Source organism: Camelina sativa, chromosome 4 (genome assembly GCF_030686135.1).
Source record: "Camelina sativa cultivar CO46 ecotype springtype chromosome 4, ASM3068613v1".
Classification (NCBI taxonomy): domain Eukaryota; kingdom Viridiplantae; phylum Streptophyta; class Magnoliopsida; order Brassicales; family Brassicaceae; genus Camelina; species Camelina sativa.
The window spans coordinates 23,138,569-23,161,301 of NC_141883.1; the positions used below are offsets into that span (position 1 = coordinate 23,138,569).

Genomic DNA, 22,733 nt, shown 5'->3' on the forward strand with positions numbered 1-22,733 from the left:
ATACTTGCCCCTATGGACATAGTTAGACTTTTTAGTCTCTTGCGGCTCTTTAGGAGTTTTCTTTGTCATGTCAACCTTGTGTGCTTCTGGTAATGGAGCTGTACCAGGAGGTCTCAATGCACTATTCATCATTAATAGCTCATTGTTCTGCTCAGCAAGCAGCAAACAAGAGATGAGACTTGCATATGTCTTAAACCCCTTTTCACAATACTGTTGTTGAAGCAATATGTTATTGGTGTGAAAGGTTGAGAATGTCTTCTCTAGCAAGTCTTTCTCAGTAACCTCTGTACCACATAACCTTAGGATTGAGACTATCTTAAATAGCTTTGATTTATACTCATCCACGGATGTGAAGTCCTGGATCCTTAGGTTTTTCCAATCAAATTGAGCCTTTGGGAGGAGCACCGTCTTTTGGTGCCCATATCTGTTTTTTAACCCTGTCCAAAGGTCAAAAGGATTTTCAATAGTGAGATACTGGTTCTTGAGACTCTCAGCAAGGTGGTGGCGTATATGCATAATTGCCTTGTACTTGTCCTTTTCGGCACATTCAACTTTATCCTCAATGCATTCGCATAAATCCTTTGATTTCAGATAGATCTTAGTGTCCAAAGCCCATTGCAAGTAGTTTTCTCCAGAGACATTAAGGGCAGCATAGGAGAGGTTGTTAAGCTTTGCCATCTGCACAATACAGAACAAACATCCGATCATTAACATGCGGTATTTGAGACCGTACCATGCAACAATTTAAGGCCATGCGGTATTTGAGACCGAACCATGCCAATCACTTAGGGCCATGCGGTATTTGAGACCGAACCATGCCACTCTATTTATACTCAAATTTTTGTGGTTTATGTCTTGTTTTTATCTCATAATTTCGTGGTTCAATATGCATGAGACAACAATCCTAGATAACAATTATAATCTAGCATGCAAAGTTTTCCTTTTACTAAAATTTTCCTTTTCTTAGATAAAAATTTCCTTTTTCTTAAAACAGGATAATGACAAATTTTAGGAAATATTTTCTAGGCTTTTAGGATAATGTCTAGGATTAATTTGGGAGTTATCCTAATAATTTTTCTTTCATGCAAAACATAAGACAATTCCGATTTTAATATTTTCGATTTTAGGGTTTTGATTTTTAAACAAAAAATCAAGAACAATCGGACTTAAACAACCTAGAACAACCAGATTAATATTATCTCTTATGAATTTCGAATTTAGGTTTCTAGTTCTAGGGATTCATGCAACCGATTCTCAAACAAACAAACAATCATAACCAGATTTTAATCATAGTATAAGTTGGTTCAGTTTCAAACAATCTAAACAATCCTAAAACCTCATAGAAATCGGATTTTAAAGTTTTAGGGTTTTAGGGTTTTAGGGTTTTAGGGAAAGGCTTATGAACTTGTTTGTTGATTGTTTACTTGTAGATTTTAATGTTCCTTTAGATTTAAGATCAGATTTGATTTCATAGGTTCTAAGGGGTTTGATTATTGTTTACCTTCCACCGTTTGGAGGTTGACTGGATTTGAACCGGGAGCTGAAGACCTCGGTTTTATTTTTCTCTTGATCACGAACCTCGGCCTAGGTAGGAGGAAGAACCGATCACGAATTCGAACTGCTGCTTGAACAGGAACAGATCTCCGAACAGAACTCACTCCGGACAAAATCGGACCACGAACTCGGACTAGTCATGGACGAGAACCTAATCACCGGACTTCAACGAACAAGGGTTTTGTGCGGCGGCGGTCTTAGGGTTTTTAGGGTTTTTCTCAGTTGTAAACTAGAGAAACTCGAAAGAGGTTTTCTCTTCTTATTCTTATTAATCCAATCGAGAGTTACATATATATAGTGAAGGGTAAAGCCCAAATACATTAGGACTAGTAAACCGACATAGACTAAGGAGGTGGCCGATGGACCTTATGGTCTTTGACGTACATGGGCCGTGTATGGACCGTGTATGGACCGTGTATGGACTGTGTATGGGCCGGTTATGGAAATCCACTATCTGTGTTTTACAACAGTTGAATTATTGTTTTGTCCAACGGGATTGTTTCGTATATGCTCTAAGGTAAAACTTGAACATGTTTTCAAATGGACTTACGGAATTTGTTTGAGGAGATGGAAGTGATAAACAATATTCAAATCAAGGACGAAATTACCATACCCAATATTGGATGAAAAATGTTACTCAATGATCGATTAACACACCTTTAGATGGATATGATGCAATGAGTGTTATAAACTCGAATGTGAAAACTGTAGTTTTTCCTCAGTACTAGTGTAGCCTAAGCCTAGCTATAATCTCTGTGAGCTCTCGTGTGAAATTATCTCTAATGGGCCTTTATTGAGCCTTTATACAGAGTTGTATTTACAAATTTTGCTTTTAAGTTGTGGTCCTTTGGGTATATATTTATCTCATCACTAAATCCCCTAGTCACGTTAATGATCTCTTTACAACAATATCTGAATAATGTTTTTAAACCAACTAGTACTGGCGCTACGCCGCGGGATTGACTTTTTTATATTATTTTTTGTTATATTTTTTTGTTTTGTTTTTTTCGATTCATAATTTAATATATGTTATTTGGTATCAATTCATAAGTTTTTGATAATTTCAATAGTATTTTATTAATAGTATTATTTACATTATCATATGATACTTGAGTTTATTTTATTTCATAAATTTAGTTTTTGAATAGATTTTAAATTTTATTACCAAATAGGTTTAGGGGTTATAAACCATTAGTTCTTGATTTGTTTCTCACTCAAAAACTCTCTAGAATAGTAAGGTATATTACTCTTTGATGTCTACATTTTAAATGTTCTTGATGGATTTCTTAGAGTACTTTAGGTTTAGCCACTTCAATCTTTTGTCTCATAAATCTGACATAAACCAAAGATGAAACTTTTGAAATTTACTAAAATCGAAAGGAAAATAAAAAATGATAATTTTCACATAGAGAGTTCTAGAAGTAGTAGTAAGTAATATGTATTGTACTAAACCTTGAAAAAAGAAAATGTTCTGATCCAAATCAGCAATATGCTCAATATCATCTTCATTTAAGACCTAAGAGCAAGTACAACCGAGCAACCTTGCAAGGTTTCTTTTTAAAAAAAAAAATATTTTAATCATATATATATATATATATATATATATTATCTTTTATTACTAGTATCCACTAAAAACATGATACTTGTCTATTTGGTATTAGTAACGGTTCTTCCCTAAGTAACTTCAGAACCGATTTTCTCCTCTATTTTCTCTCTCTCATTATTATATATATATTTTTAAAGAACTCTTTAAATGAGCATCTCCCACTGGAGATGCTCTATGTCAACAAAGAAGAGGTGAGTCAATTTACATAAACACTAATATTTTTTCTTGAATCAACCCTAAAAGCTTGAATAAAACGACATCTTTATCTCGATTGGACCTGCGATTCTAAAAGAAATTAATGAACTTTGTCATGCCCAAGTTGCTCTTTTGTGAATATTTTAATCTTTTGTATATCAGACGTCAATTGTGTGGTTAGGGAGGGCTTACATGAGGAATTGATATCTTTATGTCTCTCTTCTCTTCTTCCTTCTTCTTCAAATTACTATGCGTTTATCTCTCTCTCCTTTCTCTTTCTCTCTCTCTCTATTCTATCTTTTCAAATTTCTTCCCTATCCTAATTTTAACCTCGCCTCTTTTTCCAAAGAATTCTTGATAACCGGAGAATTTGATTTCAGAATTTGTAGATTTTGATGAAATTCTTGTCCAAATTAATCAAAGGTGAATTTGGTAAGATTGCTTTGCCTCTTTAACAAGGATCTCTGCTTCTTCCATGTCTCGTGCTGCACGAGTCGTGCGTTTTCTTCTCTTTATGTTTGTTTCATTGAAGGCAAAACTTTGTGATGATTCTTTTGTTTTTTCTCTGAATTCAAGAGCAGTCTTATAGTGTGAAGGAGAAGAACAAACGATTAGAGTCGTCGTGTTTTTTTTATTATGTTGGCAAAGGTCTATGAAGTGAAAAATAATGTGATGTGGCACATAGAGGTGTCAATCGGGCTGGCTCAGCCCGGTCCGGCCCGAATCTGCAAAACCCGCATATGTTTGAGTCCTTGTCGGTCCACCCCAAAATATTTTCAAGCCTATATTTCAAAGCCTGACCCGCCTCTAACAGGGCTACAAGACCTTTCGGGCTTTTCCGGACTTATCTTACGAATCAAGAATTCAAACTTATAAGTTAGTTTATAATATGTCTTAAAAAGCAAGGTTTATAGGTGCAATATAAAAAAATCAATCAAAATTTAAATAACTCATCTATATTCACTAAACCCAACTTAATCTAAAATAAAAAATTTAAAAACCAAATAAATTTTTATACTTTAACCAAATAAGAAATATATAATTTATATAAAATATCACGGATAAATTTTTTATAAATATTAAGTAAGGTTATTAAGTAAATATGAAAACTAAAATTAGAGTTTTAAACTTTATTTACAATAAATCATTTAAAAATATTACAATCAAACAAAAATGTTAACAAAAATATATATAATTATATTTGTATATGGGTTTTCGGGCTAAGTCCTAAAAACTCTAAAACCCGAACGGGATGAATCCAGAAGGCCCGATTTTTCTAGACATATATTTTAGTTCGAGCCTGGTGTTTTTTTAAGACGGTTTAGAAATTTTAGTTGTATTAATTAAAATGTTTTTATTGCCTATTGATTTTAAATAAGGTGTCAACAACAACTTTAATGTTGAGACTGATGTCACACAAACAAACACATTGTTTTTTTTTGTATTGATGAGTTAGATAATCACATTTGATGACGACAAAAAAAAAAGTTAATGAAAGAAAAAAAAAGATAATCACATTTAGAAGCGAAACATATATATTGCTCTAACTAAAAAAAATAGAAAAAGAAAAAAAAAAGAGAGCGAAATATTTCGCCGTGTAACTACTTTCGCATCATCATCATCACATTCATTCACAATCGATCTTTATTCTTCTCAAACGGTTTGAATCTGTCCAGATCCAAAGCTTCTCCACCTGAGATCTCATTTTCACCGGCAAAACTAGCTCTCTCTCTCTCTCTCTCTCTCTAATCGGAGAACAGAACACCATGAAGCAGCTTCACAAGCAAATGAGCTCGAAGCGTGACGAAGAAACGATTCCCATGAGCCAATCAAGTCCTTACTCTCCCAAAGCCTTAAAGCATCCCAGATCTCTTCCCAGATCTCTTCACTACCTCTTCCGCGAACAGCGACTCCTCTTCATCCTCGTCGGGATCTTGATCGGATCCACTTTCTTCATCCTCCAGCCTTCTCTTTCCCGTTTGGGAGCCGCTGAGTCCACCTCTCTTATCACCAGATCTGTTTCCTACGCCGTCACCGATTCCCCGCCTTCCAGGACCACATTTAATTCCGGCGGCGGTGGGGTTAGAACCGGTCGTGTTCCCGTCGGTATCGGACGGAAGAGACTGAGGATCGTCGTCACCGGTGGAGCTGGATTCGTCGGTAGCCATCTCGTTGATAAGCTTATCGGGAGAGGGGATGAAGTGATCGTCATTGATAACTTCTTCACTGGTAGGAAGGAGAATTTGGTTCATCTATTCTCAAATCCTAGGTTTGAGCTTATTCGACACGATGTGGTTGAGCCTATCCTCCTTGAGGTTGATCAGATTTATCATTTGGCTTGCCCTGCGTCGCCTGTTCATTACAAGTATAATCCAGTGAAGACTATCATATCCTTTTCATTACTGTTATACTCTGCAACGTTAGCTTCCTGATCATAGTTAAGTTAGCAATTAGATTCTCTTATTGTGATTATTGGGAATGTGTGTTTCTCTGTGGTGATATGAGGATATTGGCTGATCCTTAATTGGTAGTTTTACAAGACAAATGTAATGGGCACTCTGAATATGTTGGGTCTTGCAAAGAGAGTTGGAGCAAGGTTTTTGCTCACCAGCACAAGTGAAGTCTATGGAGATCCCCTTGAGCATCCACAGAAAGAGACTTATTGGGGAAACGTGAACCCAATCGGTGAGCTGGAAAATCCTTGAGTTCATGAGATATATAAATGTGAGGTGGATCACTAATTGCTGATATCTTTTTAAAAGGTGAGAGGAGTTGCTATGATGAAGGAAAGCGTACTGCAGAAACCTTGGCCATGGATTATCACAGAGGGGCTGGTGTGGAGGTAAATTCTTATAATCATCCCATCATGGATCGTATACTGCAAGCTCTTAGCTGAGTAGCTCACTTTATAAAGAACGTATATAGTTTGGCTGTTTGCAACTCTAGTCATTCACACATGGAATTTTGTACCCATTAGCTTCGAAATCATCTCCCTGCTGTTTATCAAGATGTTTACATTTATTGATGTTGTTTCTTCCTTATTTTTTGAATGTTGGAATGTTTAGAACTGATGAGCTGATGACTATTTGTCCAAATCACGGATATATGAGTGAATTCTAATTACTTCTGCAATTTTCAGGTTAGAATTGCTCGTATTTTCAACACGTATGGACCCAGAATGTGCCTTGATGATGGGCGTGTTGTTAGTAACTTCGTTGCCCAGGTTTAGCTCTTTCAGCAGAACATAAATACTACAACTCTTTTCCTATGAAGGCTTTTAACAGTCTGACAGAACTATGGTTTATAACTATGCAGACCATCCGCAAACTCCCAATGACTGTTTATGGCGATGGAAAACAAACTCGAAGTTTTCAATATGTTTCAGACTTAGTACGTAACTTTATTTCAATCCATTCTGCTGGATGATTGGCTTCCCAAGCAGTGAAAAATATCTGTTGCCTTAAGATTTAACTAAGATCTCTCTTTGTAGGTGGAGGGACTTGTAGCTTTAATGGAAAACGATCATGTAGGACCCTTCAATCTTGGTAACCCAGGAGAATTCACAATGCTCGAGCTTGCAGAGGTCTGCATTACGTTTGCTATCTTCTGTTTTCTTCCCTGCATTGCTTTTGCTATCTTCTATATCTTCCCTAAAAAAAGTAACTTAGTTTGTTTTGGGATCTAACTATATCATATATTATGATAACAAGAAACACTCATATGAAATGGGAAATTTGTGTGCAGGTGGTTAAGGAGGTGATCGACCCAAGCGCAACCATAGAGTTCAAACCGAACACAGCGGATGATCCACACAAGAGGAAACCAGACATAAGCAAAGCAAAGGAATTGTTAAACTGGGAACCAAAGATCCCACTGCGAGAGGGTCTGCCACGCATGGTCAGTGACTTCCGTAACCGAATCTTAAACGAAGACGAAGGCAAGGGTCTTTAAAGTGACACAGAGATTCTTCTTCTGCAATGATTTGGTATATGTATAGTCTCTTTTACAAAGAGCTCTGATAAGTCTTTTTGTTTACTCTGTTTTTTTTGTTCTTTCTCCGAGACACACACTATGACTACTTATTAGCTAATATTTTTTTGTCTTAAAAAAGGATTTTGATGTTGGGCCAATCACCAGTGGGCGCAATTTTTTAGTGGAAGATATTGATGTACTTTTTCTCTCGGTTCATAGTTCATACACAGATGATTAGCCTTTCTACTTTTCACATTAATACCTCTCTTCTATAATAAACATGCATTAGTTAGTTTAGTATACTCAACTCTCTCGGTTTATACAAAACTTAGCTTTTTGGGGACATTTTGAAATGACATCTGATGGACCCTTAGTTTTCACAAACGACATCTGATGGACCCTTCTTGTGCTAGACTGCTAAATATGTCGCAGCTGTTAATGTTTGCGTTTGTATCTATCGTAGATTTGTTTCATATCTTTCCAAAATTTTGTAGCATCTTAAACGAAAAGAAACCTTTATAATTATGTTTGTCGTTTGCATTTTCAATTTACAAAAACATTCTACTAAAACTTTCAAAAATATAGATTTGCATTTATTAGTGTTTTGAATGAATCGAGGCATTTATGCAAAATGGCAGCTGAAAAATTAGTTGTGGGCATTTCTGTTTCCGCTTCAGGTTTTGTTGGATAGAGCGATTCAGTCTATTTAGAACTTAGAACTTGAGATATAAGTAATCATCCATCGCTTTTTCTACCTAGTTAAAATTAGAAAACGTGTAATTAAAGTCTTTCCTGTACTCATTCTATTTAATTTCCACTTTCTGAAACAGAAACTGATCGGTCGAATTCAATACGCAACATTTGAATATATCCAAGAGAATAAAAATGTAATGTAGTACATAAATATCCAATAGTGACATCTCAACTTCTCTAATACGTTTTATGTGGACAATACAAGAGCGCTTTCTACTCAACTCTCTGTTACTCTGTGACCTTACCACAACACTAACACACTCATGTGACACACTGACGCATATTATCAATTACACATCATCATATATATATATATATATATATATGTGTAACGTATATATGTCTGTATATATTAATGAGCTTTTTGTTTTTTGCCATAATAACAGGAAAGCCAAATATGTTTTACTGTGCATCGCAAGCATCCACCGCTACGGACGAACGGACCATCACGGCTCGAGCCATCGACCGTCATAACCCGATAATCAAAGATGGCAGGAGATCTTTCACGGCACCGTGTTCCTCCGGGGACGACTACGTTGCTCCGTACCGTCAGCTTTCGAAAATTACGAGGATACCCTCCTCCTCCGGGGACGGGAAGGGTGTTCAGGTGGATAAAGGAAGGAGGAGCAATTCAGGGTCGTTGTTGAACGTTAGCTTAGCGAGGAAGAGTTTTGGCTGTGTTGATGCGACACCAAAAACTCCTCCCGGTTCTACTAGGTATCTTCTAGGATCCGACCCGGTTTCTTTAGCCGGGTCTACGGTTCAGGATACGGTTATAACGGAGGGAGGTGAAGCTTCAGGGCCAAAAAGAGGCTCTTCTGGTACTGTAGAAGAGAAGAAGAAGTCTTCTGGTACAGGTTCAGACCAGGTAAAGTAAAACTGTAAAAGTTGTCGTTTTACCGTACATGAAGTGGCATGAATTGTAAATAAAGACTAGATTGGAGGGTGATTCATCTACTGTTATTTTGGACTGCAGGTGGTTGTTCTTAGAGTGTCTTTACACTGTCACTGCAGAGGCTGTCAAGGCAAAGTGAAGAAACATCTATCCAGAATGCAAGGTGAATCCTCTGTTCTCACTGTTTTTCACCCTTTGTGGTTACAGTATTTACATTCAACAAGTATTCATATTTTACTTAGGTTAGCAAAATATTATTTTCTTTAGTATAAGTCTTATACTATAAGAGATCAAAGTACCTAACTATAAGCTGGTTTTGTTGCAAACACATTCTCTAGTTCTAAGATTTTTTTTGGTATTAATAGAGAATTAATGGTGGACACGAGTGGATACGGGACCTTGTAACCCAAATGAGTACTAATGCGTGTCACTATCCGATTTCGACCCTAACATTTTGGGGGTATACGTGCATCTTATTTTGATTTTGTTTTGTAAAGTGATTTCTTTACATTCAAAACATCATGATAAAAATAATATCTTTGTGAAAGTTTCTACAAAATATCATGAACAAATAATATTATTCACATTATCCTGAACATATGATACAGATTTAATGTCCTCTAAAAAAGGATATTTTGGGTTTGGTGCGGATAACCAAATCTAAAAATTTCCATTATCCGTATATACTTTGTTTTGATTTAGCTCTACCTTGAAATAGCAAATTTGTTTACCACCAAAAAAGAAATTAAAGAAGCATTTGATTGAGAAATAGTTATCCTTTTAGAACCAGTTGGTTATGTATTCATTTGTTATGGATTAAATGAAGCTCATTATAATGGTTTTGGCAACAAATAGGTGTGACATCCTTCAGCATAGATTTTGCTTCAAAGAAGGTAACTGTGACCGGGGATATCACTCCCTTGGAAGTGTTGGGTTGCCTCTCAAAGGTCAAAAACGCCCAATTCTGGACTCCACCTCAATCATCATCACTCCCAACGCCAAATCCGGAAATCTAAAAGAACATAATTTTTGTGTGTATTTGTTGTACTCTCTTCCTTTCATTTGCTTAAATCAGATCAATGGTAAAGTGTTAAAAACTTTCCTACTTTTATGATGAAACTGTCACTACAGAGACACATGTTTCTTTATGATGAAAATTGTCATTACATCCTCTTGTTTTTTTTTACTTAAACTATGTAATAGAGATATTATTTAACATTCTAGAAGATTGCACCAACCACAAGCTCTGTTATGAGTTCATCTGTCAGCATTTCCTCAATCTCTCTACCTATGATTTCAATGTCATCTTCTAAGCTCAGCCACTGCAACTCCTTCTCCACCACGTCATCCTTGCTTGGTTTCTCGTCTTTTCTTGTGACTAAACCGCGCAGAGTCTCTTGTATCCTGTTTGTATCCCATTTCCTGTAGACCCTTGTGGGTTTAACCCAAGGGTGTGGATCCGAAAACTGCTTCAACATCTGCATAAGCTCTCTGCTGATCTGGTCAAAAAGGAACTTCCTTTCTAATCTGGTTGAGGTATTCACGCTGGAGTACTTCTTCTCGAGATCCTGAAACAAGGATGGATCGACAGGTGTTGTCATGACAGTGTTCTCGTCTAACTCACTGAACCTGGAGTTAGCTAGGAGATCAACTAAGTAAAATGCCTTCCAGTCTTCTTCTCCGAGCTCTTGAGTAATCATAGTCTCATCAGTTATTGTGGATGACTCCTCTTGATCCGTGTCTCCATCACTCGAAACGAGCATGCCACCTTCATTGTAAGTAGCTGACTCTAGTTTGAGGAGCTGGAGTTGCATCCTGAGTCCTGGAACGTAGAGATAACAGTTAACACGTCAAAACAATTAATGATACAAACATATGAAAAAAAAATCAATGAAGTAAGAATTACTGATTGACTACCTTGGAGATCGGCACTAACACTCTCAAAGCATTCAGAACTTGATGAAACATCATCGTCAAAAGAAGCTTCTAGAACTGAAACTGGACTTGGTTGTTCTCCTTCCTTTGAGCTTTCGCGAGACTGTGGTTCAGGAACCGAAGATTGATTCACATCCTCAGTTGTCCTCCTTGAGATATCCTACAACATTAGTAAACAGTAAGATATCTGTCATTACAACAACCTGTATATTCTAGTTTATGGATTGAAATGTAAACCGTAGCTCTAGTGCACAGGCCCGTACTCTTGAAACATAATGCTCACTTACAGGGTCAGTTACCGAGGTGACAGTTGACAAATCTCGAGCAGCTTCAGACATTGCTGTCTTGTTATCATCAGAAGCTGAACTATCCTCAGTGTCTGAATCTGCATCTACTGAGAAACTGCTACATGCTTTAAAAGGAGAGAGCTTCTCTGTTGAAACCCCGTCGTTCATGTAAAGGACTTTGGTTAAACTTGGGCTGATGTTGACCTCTGGCGAACTATTGTATGATGAGTGAGATTTGTTACTGCCAGGTCTAGATTTGCATGACAAGAAAGACTCCCCATGATGAGAAGAATTCCCTTTCACTAATCCATCTCGATTGATCAACGCCTTAGGCAAAACTATAGTGTAACTAGTGCTTTCCTGGTTCATAATGGTTTTGGATTTTGCAAAACTTCTTGAGCAGGATCCTTTCCAACCATCCCTACTGCTGATTCCGACCGGTTCTGGTGATTCAGACCATTGAATGTTGTTCTCAAATCTTTTACTGATCCCATCTTCGAAACTGAGTCCACTAAAACTTGCTGGCCTTGCCTCCCTATCTGAGGTTGCAAGCATTTCAGCTAATGTGCCGCTTCTACTAATTTCTATCTCGTGCTCAAACTTGTGTGTCAGCTTCCATCTCTCTGACAATCTCCTCTTGGCTTCCCTACTCACAGATGATGTTGTTGACTTGGAAGGCAAAGATCGATGGTAGTTGTTCCTACGGTTAAAGGCGGTTCTTTTTCCTGAAGTTACTGGCACTAGCTCTGATTCACTTGCGGAGTCACTCCCTGATGAGCTTTCATCGCCTGCATATCCTTTAAATCCTGAATTCTCAAAACTCATGGCACTACCATTGCCACAGCTGGCCTTCCTTTGCCTAGACATTGTTTTAGCCATTTCTCCAGAATCTCTTGAATTCTGTCTTGAGAGCCGGACATCTTCATTACTCTTCTGCCTGCCATGATTTGTGGTGCATGGAAGCCTACGATCTGCTCTAAACTCATCGGAAGAAGAGCTTGGCGATGCAAAAGTTCTACCAACATAACGTGGCTCCCCGAGGTTAGGTTTCAGAACAACAATCTTTGTTGGCTGCAGCTCACTTCTCTTTCCCCGCTCCTCATTTGGCAAGTCAATCATGTCATAAGAAGCATGCCTGGTATGAGAACGGCTGGCACAACCACCACTACCAACATGTCGATGAGGTGAACGATGACTCTTCCTCAACAAGTCCCTATCATCTTTCTGGCTGTTTGGCGACTTCAAGGATGATGCTTGACTGTACTGTGGCTTGTGAAGATCATGCAGATGTTTAGTGAATAATGAATCAGGGTGCTGAAGAAACTTGAGTAAGAGGTCCTTGTTAGAATCTAGAGCCTCAAGAGCGTCATTAAACTCTTTAGAATGACGAAGCTTATCATCAGTTGATAGCCGCTTAGCCTCCATGAACTTCTGCCGTATGAATGCCATCTCTGCCTGAGTTAGATTAGCATTGACACTCCCCTGATGCTCTCTAAAGTTTCTATTGCTCTCTGCCCTCTTTGCATCCAAAACTTCGAAAACATCTTTAAACTTTTGCTCAGCCTTTGAGCTCCTTCTAAGAGATTTATTATAACCATCATCATAAGAAGTGCCTCCTCCACCACCACTCCTGCCTTGCTGATGATTCTCTACACACTTGTGTTGCCTATGAGAAGAACTCTGAGCAGGCAAAACGTCGAGACCCATCAATCTCGCAATAATGCTTGGTGATCTCTTTTTAGATCCTTTTTGCTTAGACATTTCTTGTGCCAACAAACTTTTCATGGGTACACCACTAGTAGCAAAATCTTGCTGCAACAAACAAATATGAGCAACAACAAGTCACTTTCAAACAACAACTAGAAACCAAACATTTCGTCTCAGAAGATATCTGCTATATTTATAAAGAGTAAATACATACCTTGTTTTCACTCAAAGAAGAAGACCTTGGAGATTTGAGTTTCTGACTGTGTTTCTTTCCTGAAAGAATGAATGACTTTTTTTTAGGATTCTGAATGATAAAGCAATCAACTTTACAACGGAAGAAACTTTAATTAAGAAGAAACTTGGGAGACAAAAAGAGAAATTTGTAGCACAAAAAGTGGGAGGGAAGAAGAAAGAAACATAATAAAAGCAAGGAGGTTAAGCAAAAGCACTCATAACATGTGAAATTAAAATCATTAACTCCGTTGAAAAAAATGAAAATTGTTAACAAACAAACCAAACCAAATCATGACACTACCAAACAAACACTGCTGCCCTGAGATTTTTTTTTAAAAATATATTTCTTCACTTTATCATTGAAAAAGAAAAGGTAGCAATCTCTCATCTTCATCTCTCTACCCACAGCTTTAACTGTAGTTTTCCACAAGAAAACAAAGTAAAAACCTCTAAAACATCCTATATTATTATTAAAGGGAGGGAGTATCTTTTGTTTTTTTATCTATCTCCATACACATTTCTTTAAATCTCGACCTCGCCACTACGAGAATCTCGAACAACCCGAAGAAGGAACACAAATACTTCAGTAAATTGCTAAGAGTACGTTTTTGTTTGCTCAGAAAAAAAAAAAAAAAAAAAAAAAAAAAAAAAAAAAAAATCTCAGAAGCTTAATTCACTAAAATATTGTAAAATTGACTAACCCAAAAACCAAAAAAAAAACCAATTTTTTTTTGTTTAATCTCTGAATTTACAAAAAAAGGGGAAACAGAGAGAGAGAGAGAGAGGGGTGAAAAAGAGTAACCTTGAAGAGGAGAAGAAGTGGGAACTGCAGAAGAAGCTAATCGATCTCGAGAACTCAGGTCGCCGAGTCGAAATCTATTCATATTTTTGTTTTCACTCACTCGAAATCGGACTCTGGGGAAAACATATCACGGAGCTAGCTTTAGTTGGGAAGAGATGACTCTAGATCGGGTGGGAAATTTTTACAGAGCCGGAAAAAAAAGGAAATGCAGAGGATTATCTGAGATTACACACTTGCAGGAAGAGATCTAATCTAAGACAAGAGTAAAAAGGGAACCCTAGAGAAAGAAGAAACGAAACGATTAACAGAAAGAAATTGAGAGAGAGAGAGAGAGAAGAACGAACCAGAGGAGGAGGATGACGACGGGGAAGGGGAAGGAGAAGGAGAGAGGTTTCTTCTTCAGTGTAATATATTTGAAAGTTCAAAATTTAGAAAGAAAGAGAAAATTAAAAAAAAAGAAATGTAAAAAAAATTAAAAAAGAGAGGAGGAGGGGGTGAAAAATGAGAATGGGCGTGTTTGGTACCTGCTGCTATTTTAACATACTGAGTGAGTTGTGTGCATCCGTGAATTGCTGCCACTTGTCTCTCCTCCTCGCATTTTTTTTTTCCTTTCTTTCTTTTGTCGTACCTTCGCTTTTTTTATTTTATTTTTATTTTCCAATTAAATCAACATATCCTCCATATTTTATCATCCACATTAAAAAAAAAAAAAAAAAATCAATTCTTAATTATGGCAGATATTCATTTTTATTACTAATCGTCGTGTACCACACTTTTTCTGTTAAGTACGTTATTTTCTATTTATATAATTTACTTAAATTCATGTTTGTTAAGTTTTTGAATCATAGTTGCATTTCTCTTACACCTTTTGATTTAGAGAATTTCACTTTCTTTTTGCTTTTTCTTTGACAAGTATATTTAAAATTGCGTATTTATACTTTCTTTTTTACATTTGATAAGATTTTTTTATCAAAAAGAAAAAATCAAAATTATGTATTAGTGTAAAACCTCCACTAATAATTAGATTTAATACTCGAATCAAGGATATATCTTCAATATTACAAGTGTTACATTTTCCTTTAACCGAGAAGTCTCTTGTCTATTATAAAAGTCTTCCTCCATAAGATTAGGTTTGGCACACTTTTGAAATCTATTCAACTATATATATTTCATATTTTCCCCCATATATACTAGATTAAAACCCGTGCTAGAGTATAGGTTGAAATTCATTTTATTTATATTATAATTTTTATAAAATATGATTTGTATGATTATTTTTAAAATATTTTTGGATAAAATATTATGCAATAAAATCATATGTTTAATATGATGACTTGAAAAAAACACTTATTTTGTAAGTTTTATATTGTTAATAATTCTAGATAAATACCCGTGTTATAACACTAGTTAAATTTTATTTTATACAAAATTCTGTATATTTTTTATTTTAAAAATAAATTTTACTTGTTGTATTAGTTTATGTATGTGAAGTTATTTCAACAATGTATATTTTACCTGATGACTTGAATGTCATTATAAGACATAATTTTGTGAATTTAGTTTTTAAAAAGCGAGTTATTGTATTATGGGTAATTTAATATATTGTTATACTTTTTGTTTTTATATACTTAGTTTTTTAAAATCCTTTCATATTATATTGACATATTATTGATATTGCTATAACAAACCAATTTAGAGTGTTTACAGTTTCTAACTTTAATATCAAGTTTCAATATTTTAAAAATATTTCAAAATAAATTATTTAAAGTTTATTATATTAAATAAAATTATAAAATTCAATAAAAAAGTATGAAATTGAATTTAAATATTCAAATTTTGACCCGTTACTCAGTAAAAATTGTCATTCAATATATATTATTTTTAAAGAATAATATTAATAAAAATTGAATATTTTATAGATTGAAGCATTTATATTTGTTTAAAAAATTCAACTTATGGTATATCCGAAAATAAAACTATTTTTAATTATAATAAATAATATGATAATTTATTTGTTTCACAAAATAGACTCATATATAAAAATAAGAGGTGAATTATAATAATAATTAACAAATTAATATGTTAAATTAGATATCAAAGGATTTTTATTGGATTAATTTAATAAAGAAAATTAATATGGTAAGTTAGATGATATCAAATGATTCTTTAGAATATTCTCTTTAAGGTTTTTAGAAAGAATAAATCCAGATTATACAAATAATATAAAACTTAATCTATAATCTATTTGTAACAAACTTATTAAAATTATATAGTCTACAAAACAATGTTGTGTACTTCTGTTTTATTATATAGGAGATATAGCTAGAAACATATAGAATTCCCATTATACTTGTATGCTCATTGTTGGACATGGGTTGCGTCCAATATGCCACTCGGCCCAACAAGACTCACTAATTGTGATTTCGGCCCAACAAGACTCATTAATACTCCGCAGAGGTTAATCTCGACATTTCGCGTTGGGAACCCTAGGGAATCCTAGGTCAACAGTCTGCTATAAAAGGAGAGAGCATTTATTGGGATCACCATCCTGACCCCGAGATATGATCCAGAGAGCAATACTTTGCATCGATTACTGTTATTGTCTTTTGTATAATTCATTTCCACTTTTGAGCTCTTCATTATCAGCTCAATCTTGACTCGTGTTAGTGACGATCTCACGTTTTCATCGTTAATAAAGAACTAGCTTCATTCTTTCCCCAAAAACTTTATTTATTTAGTATTGTGCTCATCCTCAGTACAAACACTCATGAAAAAAAAAATGTATTAACAGTGACATATGTAGTATACCCCTTTTTTAAGTCCCTAAATAAAGGATTAGTAGACTAGTAGTTCGTGAGCTCACTAAATATGACCCCCTATTTCCTATAGAAAACGACACAAATTCTTACAGCCTTCGCTTTCAAGATAATTAATCTGACACCATTGCTCAATAACTCTCGTTTTTAATTGACTACTAGGAAACCTTTCTCCATTACGAACCGTTTCATTCATTACTCACTTCGCAATAAACCTACGGTTTCATTATGAATATAACTACACTATAGTATATGGTGTTTTAATGCATGATGGTTTTACTAATTTATTATATACTACTAGATTTTAAACGTGCGGTACACCACTGGACAATTTTTTTAAAAATAATAATATTTTTTTTTTGTTTTTTTATATTTAATTTGTTTTGTTTAATTAAATAATAATTTTGTTTGGATTGTCAATTATAAGAACAATAATAGAGAAATATATACATAAATATGTAATTTATAAGCTATTGTTAGATTAAGTCACAATTTTACCAATGATTTAATTGTTTTACAAAAATTTTGTTAAATTACCCTGATTTAATATGTATAATATTCTTATATTAGTGGTATTAACCAAATAATTAAAGGAAGATTTCATCCGTGTTTCAAAACCGAATTAATAATATTTTATATTTATACTAATGTTAATTTAAACCGTCATGTTATTAACATGTCTCGCTATATAACAACAAACCATCATATTAATGGTTTAACCCGTGTTTCAAAACCGTCATATTAGTGGTTTTGGTTGTGTGTTTTATTTCATTTGTGAAGTTGATATTTATACATGGAAAATGCTTGATGAGCAATGAGTTTACGATCCATAGTAATAAAAGAGAGATTTTAGTGTTTTCCTATTTGAGTTGATAACATTATCGCATAATAATATTCAGTTTCTTAACACGATATATATTATATTAAATGTTTTTCTTGATGCTAAAGTTCAATATACCCGATTATTGAGTTTATAAAGTTGGGTTCTCGTATTTATGAACTTTATTAACGTTATAATAATTATTGCGATTGTAATCATTTGTTACTCAAACTCGGCTGTGTCATTTAAATTTAAGAGATCATACAGTCTTTAAAGATCTATTAAAATATGTTTGGAGATTTTTATGGGATTAAAAATTTAATGCGTAGAGTTGTTTTTGGAAAAATCGAAATGTATAGATGTTGTCAAGCTATTTATGACAATAAATGTATCAAATTAGATCGATTTAAATAGTTCCATTAAATGAGTTTTCAGGATTTGTTATTTTAAGAAAATAATTAGGGGTTAATATTGTAAATAAAACAAATTAAATAACCAAAACTTTAAGGGCATAACATGAAATGAAATGTACTTCAAAAATAATAATATAGATACTTTCATTTACTAATGCCTCTATCATTCATTAACCACATATTGTAATTCTTTGTGTTGATCTCTTAGAAAATAACATAAAGATAAAGATCATATTCTCGTATGTAATGTATTTTCAAAATATAATATATAAATCGCCGCAACACAAAAAATAATTGAACGAAAAAGAACAAAAAATTAAAAGCAAAATCAATCTTTTAACTTTGAATTTTTCATGTCTCCCTTGATTTATGGGTTTTTTAGACGTTGTGATGCGTCCATAGATGTTATAGATCACCTATATGATTCCTACACACATATCATTTCTATTATGATTTTTATTTTTACAATCAGTGAAACTGACGATATGATGTTCGAAATGAATTCATGTTCTTTTTTTTCTATAACTACTTCTACAAAAAAAAGATCATGTAGAGGTTGAAAAAAAAAATCATGTAGAGATGGAATGTTTCCAAAACTACATCTACAGAAAAAAAAAAAAAAATTGTGTTCTCAAATTTGGAAGACATGGGATTATATCTATCAATTGAACAATATAAAATGGTATTCTAATATGTGCCTGATGATTCGATATAGTTGTAGAGAACAGATACTAGTAGTAATTTAGTTCGATAAGCAGCTTTACATCTGATTATTTAATGAATGATACAATGTTTAAGGAAAACGTTGTTTGACAAAAACCAATGTTTAGAGTTAAGTACAGCTGCATGGACAAGCTAAGATTCGTGTTCGTAACTAGTAGCAAAAGTCAATAAAGTATCAATAAATAACAATATTAAATCTAAATATAATAAATAAACTTGTAAGTTGAAATATTTAATTGGGGAAAAGTTTTCAGGCGTAGGAAAAAGATACAAAAAAACAGTAACAAAAGACAAATAAAAACAAGAAAAAAAAAGTAAAGCAGATTCCTTGACCTATGTACTCCATGCTCATTAATACTATTATAACGGTTATGCACTTATGCGTTCGATTCATTATGGCTAAATTAGCTAATAAGTTTAACTACTGTATTAATTGTACAAGAAACAAATCTATAACCTTTTCAAGAAATATCAAAACACAAGTCCAAAGAAACAAAAATCGACAGAATTTGAGTAATTGAAAGATATTCTTAAAAATTTCTTCGTACATTTTGTTGATAAAAAAAATCTATAGTATTTTTGTATATAAAAAAATCAGGTAAAGATTTGTACCACCATAAAATTAGTTTAGTATATGTATTATAAAAAATATTATTTATACTACTTGTTTTGTCTTTCCATGTTCACAATCACAGATTTTGTCTTTGGCTTATTGATATGTCAAACGTCCTTCTCCATGAAATAACAGGTCGACTATAATCTAAAATATTTTCAAACACTCACAATCTTGTTAGATTTTGTTGTGTGTATCATGTCATCAGTGTATCTACATGACTACATGTTATGCAAACATTTTCCACACATGTTAACATCAACGCATGGGACTAAATAAGCGAATAAGCGATATTGTTAAAACACTTTAAACATACATAAGTGATAAGTGTGACTAGTATATGCGTTGTTTTAAAAATCTCCACCTAGCAACGATTTCTAAAACAACGAGTATATATATATATATGTATATAAAAAATCAAATTTAACACAAAAATATTACCAATCATGATTTGAATGATGTCTTTAAACAATCAAAATGACTAAAAATAATCGAAAACGTGTTGTCCAATTGTTTGTATGAATGGATAGAAGATTCGCCATGTAGATCAGTAGATCAAAACATGGATTGGATGAAATCAAGTTCTGCTAAATTCGATGTTGTTCTTCGTTGTTGGTCATTATAAATGTCTTATACACCCAAAATATCCGGTGTTCTACAGGTTTTAGGGGTTAATATAGATTCGATTCATGATATATATATATATATATATATATATATATCCCAATTACTCAATTTTTTATTATTAATAAGAGAACTGTGTTGGTGGTAAATTGCCATTAATCTAATGGTCGCTTAGATATGAAGGCTTCTTTCATATATTAGGTTAGGTAATGGTTAGAAATCTAGAGAATGTATAGTTTATAATGGATAAAGTAGTTTACGGAGAGCTCAATATGCATATAAGTTTAGTCATTCGCTGTAGTCTCACCTACAAGTAAGAATGTATATATATCTCGTGAATAGATTATTATCGACCGTAAAAAGTCGTATTTTGTAAGATGTTTTATAATAACATATCGAGTAGCTGACAAAAAAAAAGTTAGTGTGATTTATCCATCTTGTTAAGATAATACTGTAGTTCATAAACTGAGATGCATCCCATAATTATATATACTAAAAGTTATATTAAGCTATATTAATATAGTTTTGACAGTGTAACTGAACCAAACCTTTGTGAAAAAAGTTAATTAGAAGAAAAAGTGGAGAAGGAAGAAGACGACAATGTGATTAATTACTTGTTCAACTTGAACACTAGTTTAACACCCACCTCATCACTAACCTTCATTAATTAGTCCATTTTCTAATTCAATTTTAGTCATGCCATTCTTTTACGTACTTAACTGGCTAGCACTTTTAACAATGGCTTTTTAATTTCCATTTTTTAAAAATATCTCTATTTATTTATATTTTTGTACAACTGTCTCTATTACAATTTTGTGATCATAAAGTTTTTACCTAATTGAGAAATACTTCACGAAATAGCTAGTAGTATCCTTTATAGCTTGTTGTAGCAATTTTCACCAAGAGGATTAAATGCCATAATTCTTACCACTACTACTCTGCTGATTAATTGTGTGTTGTTTATCATGTAAACCAGGATCTATATTACTTTCAAATATAGAACATGGTCCACGGCTATATATAAGTTAACTGGCCTTTAATGTAACTAACTAATAACGACTTAGTCATTTGAAGTTTGAATAATAATAAGGAATCAACGAGGAGAGGAATCGATCGGAGTGTACCACCCACCCACAACAACGAAGAGTAGGTCAAGTACACATTTATAACCTATGATCAAATATTACGCATTTTGTTTGCCTTGTAGGTGACAACGACTCCTATTGACCCTATAACATACAATTTCCTTTTTCTATATTTTTTTAGGTCAATTATTTAAGTGTTTATTCAAATGATATACCTATTTACTATTTAACCTATAAATTACGTGCCAACAATGTCTTACTTTACTCATAAGCATCGATAATTAGTCATTTTAGAACAAACAACACAAAATATGAGTATGAAGAAAATACAGAACTCTCATTTTATTTGATAAATACAGTACATTGTAAAAGTTTGAATATTTCTTTTAAAGTAAAAAGTCACTAATGATTTATACAACTTTACATATTTTAGGTATCCCTTTATATCAACAAGAATCCGAGCATTAATGAAGAAGATGTTTTAAACAAGAATCTGAGCATGACTAGAATTTGTCTTCTTCTTTTTCTTTTTAGGGTAAATTTAGACAGCTTATCCTATTTGTGTTTACATTTTTTTTTGTATTTGTCATGAATTTATGTATTCGAATTAAAGCTATAAAATCTATGATATACTAATTAAATAAAAAATATTAAAAATGATATGGAAATGTGAGACTAGATGAAGTCACTTATGATGCAAAATAGCCAAAAAATTTGTTTAGTTTAGTTTCAAAATAAATCAAAATTGCTCCAATACCGAAACCTAAATTTTCATATATTTGATTTCATACATCTTCTCGGAAATTGAGTTGCCCACGGTAGTACAATAATGCTAAAGATTGAGTGTTAGGTGCGTTAATTGATATAAAGCTGTAGATATGAGAAACCAAAGTGACAGAGATAGATTCTACTTGCATCAGACCGACACGTAAGCAAAACTTGTTTCAAGAAAACACCGAACCAAAGAATGTGTTCGAGATTACACCGAGAGACAGTGAGATAAGGATTATTGCAATCAGCTTCCAAATCTACTGCGGTTGGGACCATGAAAGACAATCATTTCATATTTTTCATTCCCTAAAGAATCTACTGTCTGTTTGGTTTTTCATTAACCGGGCATTACAATCTTTTGGTTTAGAGAGAACCGAGTTCAGTCATGTCCGGCCCTATCGATTTGATGGAAATGTGGGGACCTTACCAAAAGTCAGAATCAAGCAAGAAAATGGGGTAATTGAGCATAGCATTTATAAACTTCACCTACAGAAGCTGAAGAAGAAGATCAATGTTTGTGATTGTCAAATAGTGTGGTCCAATTAAAAACAGCATGACAACTTCATGGAAGAATGAAGAGATCTCTATCATACTTATGACTCCTCCTCTCAACTTGGCTATTGGAAGTCCATTTCCCGATTATCCACAACCTGTAGATGCCAGCAACATAAAAAGCATTTGATTACTTTGATAAGCAGAGATTAGAACTGAGTTTGACTAATGAGTAGCCTTCACTCCTTAAGTACCTGCATAACCTGATTCATTTATGGCAACTTGTATATGAGTGTGCGGTGTGTGATACGAATACGATATTACACTCCATGTCAAACCTCAGATTGGAATATCAATCAAAACTCAACATGAAATGCTTTTGATAAGGAAATCAAAGAACCAGCAAAGAGTTCATCGACACACCGTTGATAGCCTA

The 22,733-nt window shown here is 33.7% G+C and overlaps 3 protein-coding genes across 9 annotated transcripts; 2 read left to right on the top strand and 1 right to left on the bottom strand.

Moving 5' to 3' along the window:
- The first annotated feature begins 4,763 nt into the window (after positions 1-4,763).
- LOC104781210 (UDP-glucuronic acid decarboxylase 1) lies at positions 4,764-7,526 on the top strand. Of its 2 annotated transcripts, none has more exons than XM_087510568.1 (7): positions 4,764-5,742; positions 5,893-6,040; positions 6,118-6,197; positions 6,495-6,578; positions 6,671-6,745; positions 6,846-6,938; positions 7,100-7,526. In XM_087510568.1, the coding sequence occupies exons 1-7, from the start codon at positions 5,122-5,124 to the stop codon at positions 7,304-7,306; spliced, it is 1,308 nt and encodes a 435-aa protein (XP_087366694.1). In that variant the 5' UTR covers positions 4,764-5,121; the 3' UTR covers positions 7,307-7,526. The 2 variants fall into 2 exon arrangements, with proteins under 2 accessions (XP_087366694.1, XP_087366693.1); XM_087510567.1 differs by having other exon boundaries at positions 4,916-5,747; positions 5,898-6,040.
- A 747-nt stretch (positions 7,527-8,273) lies between these two features.
- Positions 8,274-10,145, top strand: LOC104781213 (protein SODIUM POTASSIUM ROOT DEFECTIVE 3-like). 3 transcript variants are annotated; one of them, XM_010505819.3, is made up of 4 exons: positions 8,274-8,345; positions 8,467-8,948; positions 9,057-9,138; positions 9,831-10,145. In XM_010505819.3, the coding sequence occupies exons 2-4, from the start codon at positions 8,478-8,480 to the stop codon at positions 9,989-9,991; spliced, it is 714 nt and encodes a 237-aa protein (XP_010504121.1). In that variant the 5' UTR covers positions 8,274-8,345; positions 8,467-8,477; the 3' UTR covers positions 9,992-10,145. The 3 variants fall into 3 exon arrangements, with proteins under 3 accessions (XP_010504121.1, XP_087366715.1, XP_087366714.1); XM_087510589.1 differs by lacking the exon at positions 8,274-8,345 and having other exon boundaries at positions 8,387-8,948; XM_087510588.1 differs by lacking the exons at positions 8,274-8,345; positions 9,831-10,145 and adding an exon at positions 9,341-9,571 and having other exon boundaries at positions 8,388-8,948.
- Positions 10,064-14,532, bottom strand: LOC104781211 (uncharacterized). 4 transcript variants are annotated; one of them, XM_010505816.2, is made up of 6 exons: positions 14,285-14,496; positions 13,941-14,053; positions 13,119-13,177; positions 11,198-13,009; positions 10,893-11,070; positions 10,064-10,797 (listed from the first exon to the last, which is right to left on the bottom strand). In XM_010505816.2, the coding sequence occupies exons 2-6, from the start codon at positions 14,020-14,022 to the stop codon at positions 10,196-10,198; spliced, it is 2,733 nt and encodes a 910-aa protein (XP_010504118.2). In that variant the 5' UTR covers positions 14,023-14,053; positions 14,285-14,496; the 3' UTR covers positions 10,064-10,195. The 4 variants fall into 4 exon arrangements, with proteins under 4 accessions (XP_010504118.2, XP_087366703.1, XP_087366702.1 ...); XM_087510577.1 differs by having other exon boundaries at positions 13,941-14,101; positions 14,285-14,465; XM_087510576.1 differs by having other exon boundaries at positions 13,941-14,532.
- Positions 14,533-22,733: the final 8,201 nt, after the last annotated feature.